The sequence below is a fragment of the Bombus flavifrons genome, chromosome 8, assembly GCF_040668555.2.
Source record: "Bombus flavifrons isolate JBK064 chromosome 8, iyBomFlav1_principal, whole genome shotgun sequence".
Taxonomy (NCBI): domain Eukaryota; kingdom Metazoa; phylum Arthropoda; class Insecta; order Hymenoptera; family Apidae; genus Bombus; species Bombus flavifrons.
The window spans coordinates 13219349-13239117 of record NC_138449.1 but is presented as its reverse complement, the minus strand read 5'-3'; the positions used below and the strand labels follow the sequence as shown (position 1 = coordinate 13239117).

Genomic DNA, 19769 nt, shown 5'->3' with positions numbered 1-19769 from the left:
GGTAAGAATCCGGCACTACCTTCTGCCCACCTGCGCAAGGGTGGTAAGGTGTCTATGAAGATTTCCTCCACGTTAAAAAAAAAAAAAAAAATTTTTGTCAACGCAATAGTCAGGAAGTATTAGGACTGGCTAGAACAAGAGGACGCGGGAAGGGGGTGCAACAGAAGTTAATTCATAAGAGGTTCCTGGAGCACCCCTGTCATACGCGTAGGATGGTCATCGTGGAGTTTTAGTCGGTAGGAGTCCGACACTACTCTGCTGTTACGCAATTATTGCAACCGCGGAGTGTCCATGAGGATTTCTCCACGTACAAAAAAAAAAAAAGGATACGTAGGTTCGCGATGTGAATTCACGCAAGACTTACGTTAACCAGAGGAGGAGAGGAAGAGAAAATGGAAGAGAGAGAAAGGACGAAAAAGGCATATACGTGAAAGCATCGTACTCTGTTGGCCGAGCTTTTGTCGGCGGTTCTACGCGCAGTACGAAACGAAAGAATGAAATTCGCACTGTCCCGAATGGTATTGTCCGCGACGAGCACTGTAATCGATCGTCGCTCGATGAATGCCAGGAATAGGTGGTGAGCGGCGAGATCGAAGGGTGGAGAAGATAGGGTGCGTGCACGGACAGATACGCAGAGCCGATTTTTATTACCAGCCATCGCTTCCACGAGCTTTGTAATTCAGACGATCTATATGAAATCTCTCGGTCACTTTTATTCTCCGCATAAAGCAGAAACTTCGCTATCGAAGAAATCTATCCCTTAACGCGTTTGCTTTTCGACAGGAACGAACGATCTCGTCTTATTAATAGATAGACGATAAAAGAATTTTTTATTCCGTATCATTGGATATCTTATGGTGCTCAGCGTGCGAACGTTCGTAGAGTTTACAGGCGTACGTCGCGAAGACACGAACGGATACACGTTCGCACTTTTGTTTTTTAATTCTACTAGGTTGGGCAGCGAAGAACGTACTTAGAAGAAAGTAATTCTGTTATTGCTTTTGTAGCAGCGTTGAAAGTATGACACACGCAAAGACGCGTAAATACTCGTTTTACAATTCTCCCCACTCCGTAACTTTGATTTGCACGAGCAAGGGGGAGAAAAGCAATTTTTAGGTTAAAAGTGGGACGCAAAGTAGCGCGAAAAGTTAGATTATTAAAGTCTCCGAATGGCCTGAGGAGGCGTATTATCCGCGCTTTGGTTTACTTCAGATTAAGAAAGTTCAGGTGGCTCGCTTTCGCGTCAAAACCCGGCGAATCATAATAACGATCCGCAAATTCCACGTGTATTCGAGAGATAAAAAGAGAAGAGGAAAAGAAAAAAAGATGGGGAAGAGAGGGAGAAAGAGGGAAACAGGGGCTATACATCGAAATTACATCGGCGAGTTTCTCGCGACAGGCGAATTAATAGTTTACAAACACTCGGTCGCAGGATGATTGCGAGCTTATATCGGCCGAGGGAAGCTACCTGGAGAGTGTTCGTCTCGTCCACGATTCTACCGTTATATTTATGCCGGCTGGAAACGTTGCTTTCCCACGCGAGGAGAATTACTCGCGTATCTCACGCACGCGCTTTTAGAACAACGCGCTCGACGCTGATCGACGAAATATCAGATCGTAGCCGATAAAAATGTCCTGCCTTCGCGGTACGTATGTACGTACGTTTGTTCTCTCGCGTAATGGAATTATCGTTCCACAGGCACCGCCGCACGCGATACTTCGATTACACCAAATGTTCCCTTTCGCGCAACCCTCGGCCTCTACGCCACCACCCTCTTACGCTCCTCATTCTTCCCGTTCCATCCTTGGCGTTTGCGGTTGCTTCGATGCATACATGTAATTCGTACTTAGACGTCTACGTAGAAGGAAACTTACGACAGCCAATTACAATCGACGCTCGAAGCAGATTAGAAACGGGTACAAGAAAAAGATTAGAGGGTAGTTGGCGCGTCGATTTACGTTGTAAATCCCACGTCGCGATCTACCGTTCTCGGTTGGAGATTTCGATCGCCTCGAAAGGTAAATCATTGTCGATTCACTCGGTCGGAGGAATGAATCGACGGGAGCAAAGAAAAGAGACGACAGCCGGGCTCGTGAATAGAACGTCGCCAAGGAACTTGAATGACTCCACTATTCTCAGCACCGAAAAGGAATTTCGTTGGGAAATCTTTCGACACGAGACGATGTAGAAGCGCGTGCAAATAGCACCGAGTCCGTGTGCGCGGGACACGAGTATCGCCTGGAATGAAGCTTTCTTCCATTTACATGCTACCGGCAGAGACATTTATAGACCCCGACGTTAAGAAGCGTCGTCGCCGTGACGACCCTATACTCGCGCACCAGCACGAATAATCGGTCATTTATCTAAAAACAATCAGATATTATGCCTGACAGATTATATAATAGATTCGCGAGCATACGTGGATCAATATCGAACTACGGCTCAACTGTCTATTGTTCAACGAAACGTTCAATCATTCTAACTAGTTATTCGATCCCGTTCTGTAATGCCTAAATGTTATGCGATATCATATGGATAAAATAGAACAAAATGGTATAATTAAATGGTTCCAGATTCTCTGTATTCCTATATTGTTATTACACGCGTATACGCATTGGTTCAATCGTGTAAAACGCATATTTGATTCGAATGGAATGTTTCGTACTTTCTACCGCCCGGTGTGTCCGATGAATCGTTCCCTGCATTTTGCAAATTTCGATAGAAATTTCATTTTAATACGACGATTCTATCGTAAGTACAGCTGACCGCGATGCATCCCAGACAAATTAATTGCCAAAGGTGAAACGCGAAAATTTAAAAGAAGAAAATTTAAAAAACGAAACGTCGAATGTCTGTAAGAGCAAAGAACGAGATAGGTGTAAAGGCGCAAAGTGGAATAGGTCTTTCGCCCGAAGGCAATTTGTCGCGAAAACCATGATGCGCAATCCGAAAGCAAAACATAAAACGTGTAGGGCAACGTCCAACAAACGGTGCACGTATACGCGCGGCCTTTTTGTGCCGGAACAAAGAATTGGTGTGCGTAGCTCGCTCGTCTGCACCGTGAAAATATTTCACATATTTTTGTTAGGAATTAATCCAACCCGTAATACTCGTTGGCCAGCGTGTTCACCGCTGAAAATTCTCTTGACAAACAACCCTCTCGGCTGCATTCGTAGCCCCGGCTCGCTAAAGGGCGCGTTGCTTTTGTGTTTGTGCGCTTCTCACGCGTGTGTACAGAGAGCATGCGACCGCGCGTATAGAAGCGGTGAAAACGCGGGGAGATCCGACGAAATGGTCAGCGGTAACGTCCGCCTCCTCCTCGGCATCCCCACGACGCGTTTGCAATCCCTTGCACTCGTAGCACCTCTACTCGTACCGTATGGAATTCCTCAAGTTTGCCCAGGGACAGAAATTAGTTGGAGCGACGTAATTGCTCGAATGTATGCGTTCGGCCGTTAACGTTATGGCACCTCTCATTACGGTTCTAACAGCAGCTGACACAAACAGCAGACGGGTTCATCCCACGTGTACGGTTTATGTATTGCGGGGACAAAAATTTAAGCGTTGTCTTGGGAAATCCTGGAAAAATTCAACGATAAATTCGCGACCCTTCGTGGCGACCCTTTTTTACACAAACGTTGTACGTTCCAAGTAGAAGAGAAAGGGTAGACATCGTTAAGAGGATATTCGGGTAATTTTACTGTTGCACGTTTAAGAGAATAATAAGCGAAAACACGGTAATTAATATTTTCTATTGATAATACGTCATTTAACAATGGTCCTAATTTCGTTGGCGATCGTTATTCGAGATTGACGCGGCGAGTGAACGCTGACAAATTATTGTCATTCCATTGGGTCATCCCGTTAGTCATGATTAAGCAAATTTCATACCCGAGCTATTAATATTAGAGTGGTTGACCGCGCGATGTCCACAAAATTCCCCTGGCTAGTATAGAATGCATATACCGACCCGGCAACTACCGCCCACTAGCAAACTTCCTGAACTTGATTAAACCGGAAAAGGCTTCAGCTGCTACGCCCGCATTGAATTGAGAGACGGCTTTGTTTCAGACAATTAAATAATCGTTATTTAATAGAATGTAAGATTCGTTTCCAAATAATTAAATAATTGTAATAATTAGAATAATATAAAAAACTGTGAAACCGTTGCTGTACAAATTTTAAACAACGAAATAACTTCATTTAAATGTTTAATAACTTAATTTTATTAAAAAAAATGAAAAGGTACAATAATAATTTAATATTTCTTTGAATTAAAGTTTGAATTTGTTATCACGTGATTATGTGAAAGGTTTTTCAAGTGCGTCATAATAACTCTAAAAGCTATTTGCTTACTTTCCCTCCCTCGCAATATTTAATATAACATATTAATAATGAAATATACAGTTATAATTATCTGCAACATCAATACATTTTTAAAAATTGATGATCATTAACCACAGACAAATGTTTTTATTCTTTGTAAATTGCCTTAAGATATGTCGGAAAGCTAGATTTCTAAAACATCGACTGTGTTTAACATATTAGAAAATACGAACACGAGCTCTTTGCATACATCTGCCAGAAAGCTCATGAGTTGTTTAAAGTAATGGCATTTGCGACAAAAGGTGTACGACATTTATACAAGATATACAATGCAAATGCAACAATTGTATACTCAGCACTTCGTCTACCGGTCGCTCGGATATCAGTTGTCCAAACGGCGCAAAGATATTATTATAACACTGAAGGTAAGTAAATATAAAACCTATAACCTTATAAAGCCGAAACACGCGCTACACGCATGTTGTTTCTTTTGAAATTCTTTAAACGATATATATATCGGCGACAAAAACCTTCATCGACTTTTTTTTCCTAATAATACATTACTATTACGTAAATAATAAATTTAATTTCATGGTTTTTGAATTTTATAGAATGTACAACAGTATAAATAAATAACTTTCAATTATATATTTTTACAGCACATAGACCAAAAATAACTGGTAGTTTAACAAATATTCAATCATCGGGGGGAACTGTACAATCTCTAACGCCAGATGGATTAGACAATAAAAAGTTAGATGAAGAAGCAAAGGAGGAAGCAGAGGAAAAAGAAAAACGTGAACAGTCGCAAAGAGTGCTTAAATATAGTTTTGCATTCTTAGGAGTATTCACCACTGTTGGACTGTCTTATATAATATATAATTTAACACGAACAAAATATGACGAACATGGAAATGTTATTGAAGATGAATTCTCAAATTTACCATTCTATGAAAGAATATATAAAATGCTCAAAAGAGAATTTAATTATTACACTAAGGTATCAGAAGCACAAATGTATAATTTCTGAAATGAATAATTTTTACTTGCTTCGCTTTTAATTCGATCACATGCTTTCCAGATGGTGCAAGAACCTAGCAGAAATAAACTTCTTCCAGATCCACTAAAATACCCTTATATTCAACCTCCTTATACTTTGGTACTAGAATTGACAGATGTTCTAGTACACCCTGATTGGACAGTAAGTAGCATATTGTCTTTTCTTCCTTAATTTTAAATTTAATATATTTCTTATAAATATTTATTTCTATTAATCGATCATCTAGTATGAAACAGGTTGGAGGTTTAAAAAGAGGCCTGGAGTGGACCAATTTCTAGAGGCTATAGCTCCACCACAATTTGAAATTGTAGTGTATACAGCAGAACAAGGGATGGTAAGCAATATTAGTTAATCAATAATCTTACGTATCATTTTAATATAGTAATAATGATAATAATTGCCTGTCTCGATAGGTACAGAGATTTTTCTTATTTCATACCCTTGTATTCTAAGCATCCTTAAGTCTTTTTGTTTAAACAGAAGGCTCTCAGTTTTAACATTGTTTGTATAAAATAATTTATTGCTTCTATTTGTGCTTTGGGAATTCACAGTATCTCAGGGTATTCCATTGCAATATGGAATCTACATGCTGAGTATTGCAGACATTTGTACAGTATATGTTCTTTGGTTTCAAGTCCATACATATTGTATGTTGTACATTACACCATTTCCCTCATCCTATGGAATATGTTACTTTTACTACTTTTATTAACTTCTTTTCTGGCTAATCTGAGCTGTGCTATATTCTCTATTATATGCATATTATTTTAATATCATATCATATGCGTAAAATAATGATAAAATATATCATTTATGTAATATATCACCTTTAGACTGTTTTTCCTATCTTGGATATCTTGGATCCTAATGGATATATCATGTACAGACTAGTAAGAGATACAACACGTTTTGTAGATGGTCACCATGTTAAGGATTTAAATGCTCTTAACCGTGATCTTAGTAAAGTAAGTATTGAACCCATAATTTACATCCACCTTTTATGTAAAGCAATTTTTGTCTATTATATTTTATTTTATTTGTTACTATTAGGTCATAGTAGTTGACTGGAACCCAAAGAGTACAAAATTTCATCCTGAAAACACGTTGCAGTTACTGCAATGGACTGGTAATGACGATGATACGACACTGTATGATTTAGCTGCATTCCTCAAAGGTGCATTTCTTTTTACAATCTTGATTAATATATTCTGGAAATTTAGTTATTTATTTTGTTGGTTATTGCTTTTTAGTTATATTAGCGACAAATGTGGAAGATGTAAGAGAAGTTCTTACTTATTATAGACAGTTTGAAAATCCATTAAAAGTTTTTAGAGAAAATCAACGAAAATTCTTGGTATGTATTATGTTATATCTGTGTATTAAATCTTGATACTTATAATCTATAAAATTTGTTTACAGATGCAAATGGAAGCAGAGGAAAATAAAGCACAGCAAGAAAGTAGTAAAGTACTCACGTCAAAATGGAAGCCGTCTTTTCACTGGGATCGCTAAATCGCTAGAAAATTCAATGTAAAATACAAAACTCTGCAAATTGTCATTAATATATTCGTTCATTTTGTCGATGCATATTATGTAACTATTATTGTATAATTTTTGCTATAAATAAATAAGTAATTCATATGTCGGAATATTTTGTTTTATTATAAAAAATAATTTTAAAGTAATTTTATATATATACATATAAATAAGTATCAGATATTGCAATTACATAAATACATATTTTAAGATATTTTACACTCTTTGTCTTTTTCGTACACTTCCCCTTTTTGTAGAACGTGTAGTTTTAACTTTTGGTAAAAGATCTTGTAATGCATTACTGTCATCCAAATAACTTATATCTACTTCTTGAGATACACTTATTAATTCTTGTGTATTAACTGGGGTAGATACATTCTCTATTTCTTCTTGTGATAAAATTGGTGCCTTTGTATCTGCAGATTCTAACCAGTTTAGAACTTTTTGATGAGGTGCTGCTGTTAAAGGCAATGGGACTTCTTCACATATTTCCCACACAGCTAAAAGTTCAGGTGCTAATATATCCATATAGGTGTTTAATTTTTCAAGAGATTGCTTCCAACTTGGTTCAAAACAATCAACTGAGTCACGCTTACGCTTCAATCGTAACTTTTTATTCGTGAAACCTATCAAGTTAATGTACATATAACAATCAATTTAAATAATTTTATACAACCTTTAACTTTTTTTTAAAAACGAATTATCAATTTACTTACTTTTAAAAGGATAATGCATATTTGTCTTGCTAGACATTGTAAGAGGTGCTATAGCATCTGTTTCTATGGATACTGCATTTTGCCAAGCATTCAATATACAGTATGATTTACCATTGATAGGTGAATATTTATCTAACGCAATATCATGTGTTAAGCACTGATAATATATGTCACCTAAGAAATATATTTAGATTAAAGTTTGCTTCAATTGTCAATATACAATATAAGAAGCAGCAAACTACATACCAATAGAATTTTGAAGAAATAGAAATATATTCTGAGTGTCATTTTTTATCAGAAAAGAACCAGTATTGGATAGTTCAAACCTATCTCTCAAATATGGATTTAAGCACATTCCTTGCATTTGAGATTCATTTAATGTTTCTTTAATGTGAGGAGGAGTATATGGAAAATTATATGATTGTGGAATTTCGCTATCTGTCCAAGTATTTACAATGACTGTAGTTTCACCAGCAATTTGACTGGATAAAACAACAAATTCTTTATCGTTTCTAAAAATGATAAATTAATTAGTTATATATATATATATATACATACAATTCATCTATAGTTATATTTTTATTTTCTTTTACCTAGCTATGACAGAACTTGTAAGTGGTGGACTTTTAAATTGATGAGTCCATTTCTGTTGCACGCACTGCTGCGGAGAACGACTATCACACATTAACATACTATGATAAGTTCCTATATACCTGCAAAAATTATTTCTACTAGCAACATCTATTGAAAGATGTTCACATTTCTCCAAATAAAATTTTGGGCACATTGTTAATGCTGGTTGATCAAATGGAACCTATAATATGGAATGTATATTCATCCTTCTCTTATATAGACAAGAAATTATTTCCACAATATATTAGAAATAATAATATTAAAAACAATTAGTATCAATATTTTTATTCTTACCCGAACATCAAGATAATGAAGACAGCATCTATCTACAAGTAAAAGAATATTAGGATCTGTGGATTGAAATTTTATACTGCTCCATGAATCATCTAACACAGTGGCTTGCATTACAGTATTACAATTTATTGGTTTCCTAGAAAATCAAAGGTAAATTTAAATTTCTTATTCATAAATATACAGAGCATATACACATTTAAATTATATTTACATTTTAACTATATCCCATAATGTCACACATCTTTCAACATTTACTAAACAATATTGATTTGCATTAATAGGACTTAAATCTGCACCAATATATGGTGTCTTCGATGTTTGTGTATGTATTTCAGTAAGCTTACATTTGTTATCATGTTCAGATAATGTATAAAAATTACAATGCCGTTTATATCTACCTAAAAACATACCTATAAAATATTAAATCAAATATTAATTTTATAATTAATAAAGATTTTAAGTTATCAATACTATACTGCCTTTTATCTCAAATACTAGTTTAAGAAAATAGGTATGTATGTATACTTACATGCATCAACATTGACATTATGTTTTAATTCATATAATGTACCACTGAGTTCACATTTAGCTGCCTTTTCGAACAGTGGTTTCCATAAAAAATCTTCTATATTGTCAAGGGGAACACTTACTAAAAATACATTAAAACAAAAGTTACAATGATTGTAAACCATAATAAAAAAAAAGAAAATAATTTTATGTTATGTACCAATACCTAATTCTCCCATAAATGGAAAAAGTAAAATATTTTTATTATATAATTGTACACAGTCTATTGATCCTCCAGTATAATACCAATTATAGACCTAAAAGAAATTTATCTGAATTTGAATTTCTGTTAAAGGCATCTACAATTTTATGTAGATATCAGTTTTTCTTACTCCTTCAAAACAAGGATCTGGATCTTTGTCAATAATTTTTGCTATATCTGCTACATATTTAGGTATCTTAGCAGTAATTGCACCTTTCGTATGATTCCATTTTACGTCCTTCTTATGTATTAGTTTTAACTCTAGAAAAATATTATCATTAAATATACACACATATATATAAATACAAATATAAACTTATTTTATAAAATTAGCACATTTATTATTAGATTTACCTTTCTCATGTTTTAAATAATAGTGTTTCATTCTTTCTATATCACTGTTCACATAATTCTTAAGAGTAACTAATTCTAATGCGGGATCTTCTTCATTCAACACTGTATAATTTAGAAACATATATGCTTATATTCATTTATATATTGATATTTAATTAACTCGATAAACTTACTATTCCTAGGAACTTTAGCAGGTGGTAGTAAAGGCTTTGGTAAGTCACAATGATAAGGATATTCTTGGTACTGTTCTATAACATTTTCCAACTCAGAATCAGCTGCAGAGAAAGTGCTATGTAAATTATATCCAGGTATTAAATAATGAGGGCAATGTTTCAAAAATGCTAATTTTAATTTATCTTGCAAGTTTGTTTTAGCACGTTGATATGACTTCGATGTTAAAATACTCTGCTTCTCCATTTTAAATATCTTTTATATAGATAGCATGAGCATTTTTCTGGTAAAATTTATTTTATTACTGTTCTTTTTTCCATTTTTCACTTTGATGGAAAATAACACAGTCGATGGAAATTATTCCACGTAGCGTAAACGAAAAGTTAACCAGAATAAGTTCTACAGTCAACATGTTACGCTATGAAAATACATAATTAGTTTACATTACAATACGTATAGAAAATAAAGCAAGTTTTTAGTTTTTTAAAATATTTTTTATATATTCTTAATGATTAATGTTTTTAATGTTTAATGGTTATTAATTAACCAATATTCATAACACCGGTAATACATTTGTTTACAGGAAAATATAATACACATGCCCAAATCTGTCATAGAATACAAAATTAGATTGAAGCATGTCGTACATTTTAGAAAAATATATTTCAACGCACCCTACATCGTAAGAAATGAATTATACACATGATTTTACACTTCTGGATCAGTAATGATCTATCTAAAAGATATACCGCAAAATTAACTTTGATCTTGAAATTAATGATCTATAACTATGAGACTACTTGTTTTACCATTTGTTTCCATTTACACATTTTTTTTTTACACCCGATATATTTTTTATTATAATTTTACTATTAGAAAAGTAAAGAGTTATTTCAAAGACATTGTGAAAAGAAATATTAGAATATTGAAGGAATGTTACAGAAAGTTACTTGAGCGAAAATTAGGAAGAAACATAAAAGTTTTAATTTCGGTTGAATATTTACTAAATATATAAAATTTTTATTGAATGTACAATACAGATTATTGTAATAAGTATGAACTTACAAAGAAAATTGGTTTCTTAATGTATTGTCATCTTTCTTTACTTTTTATTCATATAGAGAACATAAGGTATATTGGTATTATATTAATACATTTGTCGATAAAAATATTTAATTATATCATATCATAAAACCTAACATAATATTGAAAGAAAATGAGTATCTGTTGATTTATAAATATATTGCATTAATTAAAAAAATATAAGATAATAAATATGTACTGAGTTGATGGCATTCAAACAGCTATCACAGCACGAACTTTGACGTCGCTATATTTTTCCATGTACAAGAAATATCACTTTTATACTTATAGCATGAGTACATTTAAGGTTTAATAGTCTTGTACTATACGGGATGTAAATAATGAAAACCGCTTCATTTAAAAGAGAAAATACAATTATACAATAAATAAACTTTACATGTTCCAGTAAAATAGTATTGATTCTGACTTGCAGCATAAAAGATATTCTTTCATTATATTCTATATTAATCATCTACTAATATTTAGTGTAAAAAATACTTATATGAAGGTACATATATGTTGACATTTTAATATATATTTTAATCAGTCTGATTTTTACGTGCCTCGTGTACAAATGATCTGAAAAAAGAAATTATGAGATGTCTCAATGAATTTTGTGATATATTACTCTTATGGTCAATACTTACTTAATTATATTAGGTAAGTTTTTATAACGACATATATATTTATGTCCAAAACCATGTGTTGCATCAATCCTTGTCATCTGAACGCGATTTGTGTTGTTTCCATGATAATTTATTGCCGCTTTAAATAACTAAAAAGGATAGTATTAATATTTTAGATATTTATGTAAAAAACTGTATCCATACCTTTTCACCTAAAGCAAATGGAACAATATTATCATCTTCTGCATGCAATATCATGATAGGACATTGGATTTTTTCTATGTGTTTATCAGATTCAAAACGGAGATAATTATCATAAAACGGTTCAACAATTACCCAATGGAACCATGGTAAATGTTTAAATATCTAAAAACAAGTTTTGAATTTTGAACCTATTGGAAACAACTTTTATAAATAGATATGAAATACTTTTTATATAAAGTACCTGTGATAAAGGATGTTCACTTAATTCATCTGCTATATTATTAAATGGTGATTCCAAGAATAAACCTGCAGGCTGAACTTTTTCTGTTGCTAATAATGCCAATACATGAACTGAAACTCTGTAATATAATAATGATCTATAAATTTCAATTTTATTATTAATTTTATCACTTCAGGTAACTGTAAAATTTATACCCAGTTCCTAATGAATGTCCCCATACAAAAACAGGAGCTGTACCATTTACTATTTTTAATAACCATTCAAGTACATATTTACTATCACTAACTACACCTATTTCAGAAAGTTCTGCTTCTTCACTATCACCATAACCTATATTACAGAAGATTGAAGTCATAAATATTTAAATAATCATTTATATTAATTTCTATTAAATTGTTTTTAGGTTCCTACAACTAACGAAAATTTTTTCTTACCTCTATAATCAAAACATACAACATGATAATCTAAACTCTGGAAAAGTTTATATAATTCTAAACGATGATTGCTTGCTCTATTACCGCTATTACCATGCATATAAAGGAAAATTGGTCGTTTAGCATTTTTTAACATAGTTTCATAATCATCATCAGTTGTAATAATTGAATCATTTAGTAAAGACTGAGGTAATATTTGCCTGAAAGCATATTTTATTTAATTTGAATGAATTGTATGTATATTTACTTAAATATACCAACCATAGGCCTATTTTTACTTGTTGATCAGTTTGTAAATAAAAGTTTCTTGTTCCTTTCATTCCAACTAATTCTGGTTTCGAAAAATCTACATTAAGTGGCCATTGCACTAAAAGTACATGTTTAAACATAAAACTCTATAAATAGTCTATATAAACTTATTTATATTTATTTACTTACCAAAATTTAAAAAAAGAATCTTCTTTTGTATGGTATATGAGTAGTGAAATATAATAGGCAGAAGCCCAAATATAATAAGATATGTTATTATTGATACTTTCATGATCCAAAATAAGTATCTGTAATATACAACATGTTTTTTATATCATTATGAATAAATAACCACATTGTGAACAAATATTAATATATATCTATTTATTCATTATAATATCTTACTTTACAAGAATTTCTTTTTAATTTACTTTATAAAAATAATATAATAACATTGATAAAACTACATATTTTTACATATTACTATTATTATACTCATTCACTTTTTATTTTTTATAAAATATGATTGAATAAGCATTTAAAAATAAATTAAGCTAACTAAAAATAAAAGTATATGAATAAAAATACTATGACTCTTATAACAAATCGCCAGTAAAACATAAGAATATAATGTATATATAATTATACCTTATTAATTGTATAGGAGATTGATGCATATATTTACAATTTAAATAATAATTATTGCACATTATTTAATGCTTGTAATTTGAAAATTGATCAAATCAAGTACAACACAGAAGAAATAGTTTATTTGTTTTATAAAATATGTAAAAAATTTATCTTTAAATGTTTATTACAGTTTCCAATATTTTAATTCTTTTATGACATATCTTGAATACTATAATAAAAAAGTTAAGGTAAAAAATATTTATTTATACATTTGAACATTATATAAATTTATACATTCTGTATCAAACCATAGCCAAAGGGAATATACATAATCATGCATTATGAATTTTAATAATAAAAGAAACAACATAACAATGTTTGAATATTTATTTAATATATCCTAAAGTAGTTATTAAAATGTATTAGAATAAGACTAGCTATATTCTAATATACAAAACTTTAAAAATATTATTCATACTAAAGAAAACATTAAACAGGAGTTTTTAAAAAAAAAAGATTGTTGTTATTTTACATTTTATAAAAATGTATTTAATGAAAAAAATAATTGAATATCTTCTTCATCTCAGAAATTACACAAGCTTAATAAGAATTTAAAAAAAAACAAAGATATATTATGATTATAACAGAGTGACTTACATTCTTGCATACCAAATATCATGAACGGCGAAAGGTAACAGTGCAGCTAATAGTAGATAAGTTGTCTGCATATTTGTTAGTAGCTATCAAACATAAGGTACCTTTTCAAATCCCTCGTTAATGTAATATATTTGTCTGTATACAAGTCATGACAAGCTACTACTACACATTAATAATACAATAATAAATCAATTAACTAGCATATTTTATATCCATGAAAATATTATATTTATAATTACATCAATATGAATTATAGTAAATTCCTCATATAAATTAGAAAGTTTCCAAATATTTCCTTATCTTAAATTTGCCAAAACAGATAAAAATTTCCATGTTATAAATAAGTGTCAGGGAAATTATGAAACATTAATTTATATAATTCCATAAGAGATAAGCTTTTAAAAATTGTATTATGTACTATGTCTATTAATAAAGCTTTATCACTGTATTTAACAATTGTATTATTTGTTAAACAATTTGAAGTATAAAATGAAAATATTGTATTTATAAAATAAATAAATATATTTAAATTAATTTAAGAATTACATGTTAAAATTTTTGGATTAAGGTAAAATAATATATATGTGCAAGTCCTTGCAATAATTTTTTAATATAATTATTCATAGATAAAACTAAAATGAAATAGAAAAAAATTCTATAGTATTATACATACTGTGAGTAAAGTAAAACATATTTATTAAACAAATTACGATTCTAAAAACTTAAATATTTTGAAAATAATGGAAATAATTACACTTACTTTTTAAATACCTCTTACATTAACATTTCAAAAGGTTAGTACTTATAAATGTAATGCAATTATGCAACAAATCTAAGATTAAAAGATAAAGAATTAGAAACAGGAATGATACCTCTTTTTAAAACGTTTCTTTGGTAGCCAATATACCATTATAATTACAAATTAGTAAAATTTGTAGAGCAACTTGTATCTCTATCTGTAAAGTATAGAAACACCAGTATATATAATTACGCTTTAATTATGATTCCTAGTCAAATACATAAACCATTACACATAAATACATTCTACACAAATATGTAAGGAAAGAACAAATTTTAAAAAATTGCCTGCTTCAAATTACATTTGAATAGAACAAATTTTTCAAATCTATTATTTAGTACACTGTCACATTTACTAATAAAGCAATCTCACAGTCACAAGAATATATGGTCGTATATAAAACGAATCGAATATCACGTTGATTAGGCAAAATTTGGACAATATCATAGGAAGAGCCAGAGAAAGCATAAGAGCTATAAATCAATTAATATTTCAATCAATTATTTCTCCAGAACTTTTAAAAATATGTCGTTAAAAATCAAACTATAATAAATGTTAATAAATTCTTACATTGCAAACTATATTCCATAGAGTTTTTAGTTTTTGGTCTATAAACTAACAATAAAAAAACTAAACAAAATACTATAATATTACAAAACTATCGACAACTATCAAATTTGAACGTAATTGTTGTTTCTATAAATATTGATAATTTATATCATCCTATTAAAATTGCATATGTTACAAAGTGAAATTGCATAAATAGTAATGATGGTAAAATTTTCTACCAAATATTTTTATACTTATAACAATTTTTTATATCAAATACAATTTCATAAATAGAAAAGAAATTGTATAATTATTATATAATTATAAATTAAATAATATATATTTATGGTTATTATTTGAAACTTGATTGGTTGATTTATTTTCTAATAAGTAGAAGTATCATAATACATGCATATATAAAATGAATGTAAGATATCAATCTGACATCAAAAAAATGTACCATAATATTTTTATATTTATTTATATTTTATTTTTCTACTATGGATAGTGACACTCGAGTTTCATTAGTCGATAACCAATAGTCGCAGACGCAACAATCAAATTTTGTTTATGTTTACTGCCTCGTCTAGCTGGATCACAAACACATAAACAGTTCTCGACTCTCTATGGAAAACCGTCCGAAAATTGAGTTGTGTCTAATCGCGGAAAATTAATATGAAAGTTCAACAAAACCTCTATTCTTACGAGTTAGACAAAGATAAGTAGAGTACCTCTGTCTTTGTCTGAAACATTCTTAGTGTATCACGCATGCGTAAAACGAGAACATTCTAATCTTCTATGTTGATTTTTTACAAATAGTCACGACTCAATTTTCGGACGGTTTTCCCTAGTCTTCTGTATATGGGTGTCAACACCTGTTTATACAAATGATCATGTGTGAAATATTCAAAAAATGCTTAGTTTGACATGGTCATAACATTTGAACCACTGCATATCGCAACTTTAAACTTGCAATTTCAGATTCTACGCATCGAGAACTATAGGATTGCACATAAAAAAGTCAATAATTTTTGGACCCCTAAAGTAAAGTTCATCTAAATTCTCTTCTGGAAATTTGAAATTTTTAATATTGTAAATTTATGAAATTTCTGCAATAGTAGGGAAGAAATTTCCTTTATTTTCATGGACTAAGGTGACATTACTATGAGAATTTAACATGGAGTATAACAGTGAGGTAAAGTGCATAATATTTATGAAATTCTTTTAGGACTTTACTAAAGTTTGATAAAAATGAAACTACTATTGCATTATGTAGTAATTATAAGTAAGTCTTAAACACACAACAGATGGACTCCTTTATGCAAAATGATAGTGCAAGATGTCGTGAAGAAATTATTTCGCCAGAAGAACAGTCATTACTGCAACTTTTGCAAAAAGGAATGTTAGAAACAAGTGAAGAAAATATAGCTTTCAGAAAGGAGATATCATTATTATTGAATAAATTAAACTTGGAATCACAATCTTTGCCTAATGACATCAAAGAAGGATTACAAAAAATAGCCTTGCTTTTAAGATATGAAAAGCTAAGTGATTTTGATGCTATTACTCTGAATATAGTGAGTGAAAGGAAGAAAATAGAGGAAAAGAAAAGACAGTATGAAGAAAAACAGTTGGCGTTATTATATGATGATCATTCTAGAAAATATACTATTTTTTCAAGGAAACTTAATTGTTTGCAAGAGGCTGTAAATTCACTTGAAAGCATTATTGAGGATTCTCAGAAAGAGCAAGCGGATATTCGCTGTAACCATGTTTCATTATTTACAAAGTTAAAAGAATATCAGCAAACTGCAGAAAAGTTAGAAACTGACTTAGCAGATATGCAAGTAGAAGATCTTTATCCCAAAAAAATATTAAATAAGTATCATAAGTATTTAGAAATGTCAGGTGAATTAGCAGAACTTAATCAATACCTTAGTCAATATAGAGATTTACCACCAAATTTACTACAAGCTAAAGCTCTAGTTGAAGTTAAAAAAAAGGAATATGAAAGCTTAAAGAACGCACTTTTAGAGAAAACAAAATGAATGATAGGTATAACAGTATCGTTAATCAATATCTTACTTTATAACTTTTTCACTTTTATACAATAATAAAAAAAAAATGTATGTACAAACATATCTTATACAAGTCTTCTATATTTAAAAACCATATTTTGATTGTGTTTGTTTTCTGGTTAACCCATTTTGTGCCCATTGATTCCTCAATTTCATTTCCATGCCTTTAGTTTGATTTGCTAAATACGTTATTTGATGTTTTTTTTTAAACAGAGAATGTATTCCGCCACCTTGCATACAGTAGTCTTTGCTAATGAATGATCACAACTAGGGACACTAAGAGCCTTACCCCCTCCATGATAGTTTTCAGATCGTGTATACGACCGCGACAGTAACTTTCAGTTTACCTGCTGTTTACATTTCAACTATAGCACAATTATCTAGTATTGAACGATAACACTGTAAAATAAAAGCCGTAGCAATAATAACGTGGTATTTTAAGCGTAATTTAAAAGAAGAATTCAATAAACGTTAAAAATTACATATAACAGTAACAATATCGAAGTAACTAACTTATTTCCAAAAGATTGATTCTAACCTTAATCTTACTTTCTTAAGAAAAACGTAATTTGCAGATGAGTCGTAAGGAAGCATTATCGCAATTTATTCAACAAATACATGGACGTCCTGTTGTCGTAAAGCTAAATAGTGGTGTAGATTATAGAGGTAACATATATTGTGGTGCATTATAAAACAGTTCATTAATTACGAAATTATCTATTTCCTAGGTGTTTTAGCTTGTCTTGATGGTTACATGAATATAGCTCTTGAACAAACAGAAGAATATGTAAACGGTCAATTAAAAGACAAGTATGGTGATGCTTTTATTCGTGGTAATAATGTCTTATATATCAGTACACAAAAACGTAGAACTTAAGTAAAATAAATATATAATTTATATTAAGCTTTTGTTTATTCTACCATATACAAATATCTAAATAACGTTCTTATGGAATCTTTAATAACAGATTATTTATTTGACATATTTTTTTAAACTGCTACATTAATATTTTAATATAAAATTTTTTTATATGTTTATAAATCGTGTTATAATATTTTTATTCTAAATTTCATGACTTTTATCTTTTTTTTGTGAATTATTTTCAAGCTCATTATTCTCTGCATATGGAGTTTCATTACTTTCTGGTTCTTCAAGTTTTTTTCTCTTGGCTTCTTCCTCTATTTCTTTAAATCTTGCAAGTCTTCTTTGAACAGCTTGTTGTCTGTTTCTTTCTATACGTGCTTTTACTTCATCACTTAAGTGCGAAGAAGTAGAAGCATTAGTTACAGATTGAGAATTCGTGGTATTGGACTGTGATAATAATTTATCAAATACATCATTGTTAGTAGTAGGTACATTAATTACTGTCTGTTGCATAACTTGTTTTTGTTTTTCTATTTGTTCTGCAATCAATAAGTCAAATTCATCAATTGGTTCATCTTGTACTATATTTTCTTCAGCATCTATGTTATCTTCATTAATAATATCATTATCTTCATTAATCATATCTTGTCTATATTTCTTTATAAACACCTGAAGATCCTTTTTAGTACCCAATTTCTCTACTCTTTCAAGAAAATCATCAAAGTCCAATTTAGGAAACAGTCTGTGCCCCCAATGTTCTAGTCTTTTCATAACTCGATCCAAATCTAACTTTTCATATCCTTGTCCATGAAACTTAAACCCTTCAAAATATTTTTCAATAGTGTGAATTCCTTTAGGACCCTTTAAACGTTCTGTATTTAATTTGGGTAAAGGATTTCTTACTATATGTTTCTTAGATGATGATGGATCAATTCTTCTTATAGTATTCTCTTCTTTACTTTGATCATTTTCAGAATCTGAATTCTTCTGAACATTACCCTGATCTCCATCTGACTCTTGATTTTCATATTCAGCTATTATGTCGTGCTCATCTTCATCATCGTAATCGGAAGTATTCGACAATGTCGTCATATTCAACAAGTTGTACCGCCACTTTGTATATGTATGTATGTATGTATGAAATACTAAATTTGCATTTAATGTTCTCAGGTTGTCCTTAAATACAATTAATATTTGAACACAAAAAATTTTTTACTTTGTTTTTTATCAAGTAATATTTATTCCTTAGTAATTGTACAATTGTAACGGTAATATAAGCCGGTCAGTGGTATTTAGGTTATGTTTCAAAACACACATTTACATATTACTTAAAATTCATTATCATCTTGAGAATCGTAACTAGTATTTCCCTTGTCCATGAATTTATCGAATTCACCATTTGATTTATTCATTCTTTCTAAGAGGGATACTAATAATTTTTTGTTTAATCTATCGGTTTGCGTTATTTCTCGCACAACAGGCTCACAGTTTACA

At 30.5% G+C, this 19769-nt stretch overlaps 6 protein-coding genes across 16 annotated transcripts; 3 read left to right on the top strand and 3 right to left on the bottom strand.

Moving 5' to 3' along the window:
- Positions 1 to 4544: 4544 nt before the first annotated feature.
- LOC138182477 (mitochondrial import inner membrane translocase subunit TIM50-C) lies at positions 4545 to 7036 on the top strand. Its single transcript, XM_069118371.1, has 8 exons — positions 4545 to 4752; positions 4987 to 5327; positions 5409 to 5528; positions 5614 to 5721; positions 6221 to 6352; positions 6438 to 6561; positions 6638 to 6741; positions 6807 to 7036. The coding sequence occupies exons 1-8, from the start codon at positions 4611 to 4613 to the stop codon at positions 6897 to 6899; spliced, it is 1164 nt and encodes a 387-aa protein (XP_068974472.1). The 5' UTR covers positions 4545 to 4610; the 3' UTR covers positions 6900 to 7036.
- Positions 7037 to 7074: 38 nt separating this feature from the next.
- Positions 7075 to 10682, bottom strand: TAF1C-like (TATA box-binding protein-associated factor RNA polymerase I subunit C-like). Of its 2 annotated transcripts, none has more exons than XM_069118370.1 (11): positions 9863 to 10682; positions 9690 to 9791; positions 9466 to 9596; positions 9300 to 9390; positions 9096 to 9215; positions 8778 to 8964; positions 8567 to 8702; positions 8233 to 8453; positions 7886 to 8151; positions 7640 to 7813; positions 7075 to 7549 (listed from the first exon to the last, which is right to left on the bottom strand). In XM_069118370.1, exons 1-11 carry the CDS (start codon positions 10104 to 10106, stop codon positions 7140 to 7142), a joined length of 2082 nt encoding a protein of 693 aa, XP_068974471.1. In that variant the 5' UTR covers positions 10107 to 10682; the 3' UTR covers positions 7075 to 7139. The 2 variants fall into 2 exon arrangements, with proteins under 2 accessions (XP_068974471.1, XP_068974470.1); XM_069118369.1 differs by having other exon boundaries at positions 7076 to 7549; positions 8778 to 8976; positions 9863 to 10678.
- Positions 10683 to 11146: 464 nt separating this feature from the next.
- On the bottom strand, positions 11147 to 15284 carry LOC138182677 (lysophosphatidylserine lipase ABHD12). 9 transcript variants are annotated; one of them, XM_069118719.1, is made up of 11 exons: positions 14857 to 15284; positions 13985 to 14146; positions 13346 to 13556; positions 12887 to 13005; positions 12710 to 12815; positions 12449 to 12648; positions 12209 to 12344; positions 12015 to 12132; positions 11774 to 11935; positions 11591 to 11718; positions 11147 to 11522 (listed from the first exon to the last, which is right to left on the bottom strand). In XM_069118719.1, the coding sequence occupies exons 3-11, from the start codon at positions 13405 to 13407 to the stop codon at positions 11483 to 11485; spliced, it is 1071 nt and encodes a 356-aa protein (XP_068974820.1). In that variant the 5' UTR covers positions 13408 to 13556; positions 13985 to 14146; positions 14857 to 15284; the 3' UTR covers positions 11147 to 11482. The 9 variants fall into 9 exon arrangements, with proteins under 9 accessions (XP_068974820.1, XP_068974818.1, XP_068974819.1 ...); XM_069118717.1 differs by lacking the exon at positions 13346 to 13556 and having other exon boundaries at positions 13985 to 14067; positions 14857 to 14940; positions 15085 to 15283; XM_069118718.1 differs by lacking the exon at positions 13346 to 13556 and having other exon boundaries at positions 13985 to 14067; positions 14857 to 14942; positions 15113 to 15283.
- Positions 15285 to 15885: 601 nt separating this feature from the next.
- LOC138182682 (uncharacterized) lies at positions 15886 to 17483 on the top strand. 2 transcript variants are annotated; one of them, XM_069118729.1, is made up of 3 exons: positions 15886 to 16376; positions 16451 to 16527; positions 16640 to 17483. In XM_069118729.1, the coding sequence occupies exons 2-3, from the start codon at positions 16510 to 16512 to the stop codon at positions 17378 to 17380; spliced, it is 759 nt and encodes a 252-aa protein (XP_068974830.1). In that variant the 5' UTR covers positions 15886 to 16376; positions 16451 to 16509; the 3' UTR covers positions 17381 to 17483. The 2 variants fall into 2 exon arrangements, with proteins under 2 accessions (XP_068974830.1, XP_068974829.1); XM_069118728.1 differs by having other exon boundaries at positions 15887 to 16527.
- A 260-nt stretch (positions 17484 to 17743) lies between these two features.
- LOC138182686 (U6 snRNA-associated Sm-like protein LSm6) lies at positions 17744 to 18314 on the top strand. Its single transcript, XM_069118737.1, has 3 exons — positions 17744 to 17914; positions 17986 to 18076; positions 18139 to 18314. The coding sequence occupies exons 2-3, from the start codon at positions 17986 to 17988 to the stop codon at positions 18285 to 18287; spliced, it is 240 nt and encodes a 79-aa protein (XP_068974838.1). The 5' UTR covers positions 17744 to 17914; the 3' UTR covers positions 18288 to 18314.
- A 40-nt stretch (positions 18315 to 18354) lies between these two features.
- LOC138182680 (protein TIPIN homolog) lies at positions 18355 to 19587 on the bottom strand. Its single transcript, XM_069118726.1, has one exon. It carries the CDS (start codon positions 19365 to 19367, stop codon positions 18474 to 18476), a length of 894 nt encoding a protein of 297 aa, XP_068974827.1. The 5' UTR covers positions 19368 to 19587; the 3' UTR covers positions 18355 to 18473.
- Positions 19588 to 19769: the final 182 nt, after the last annotated feature.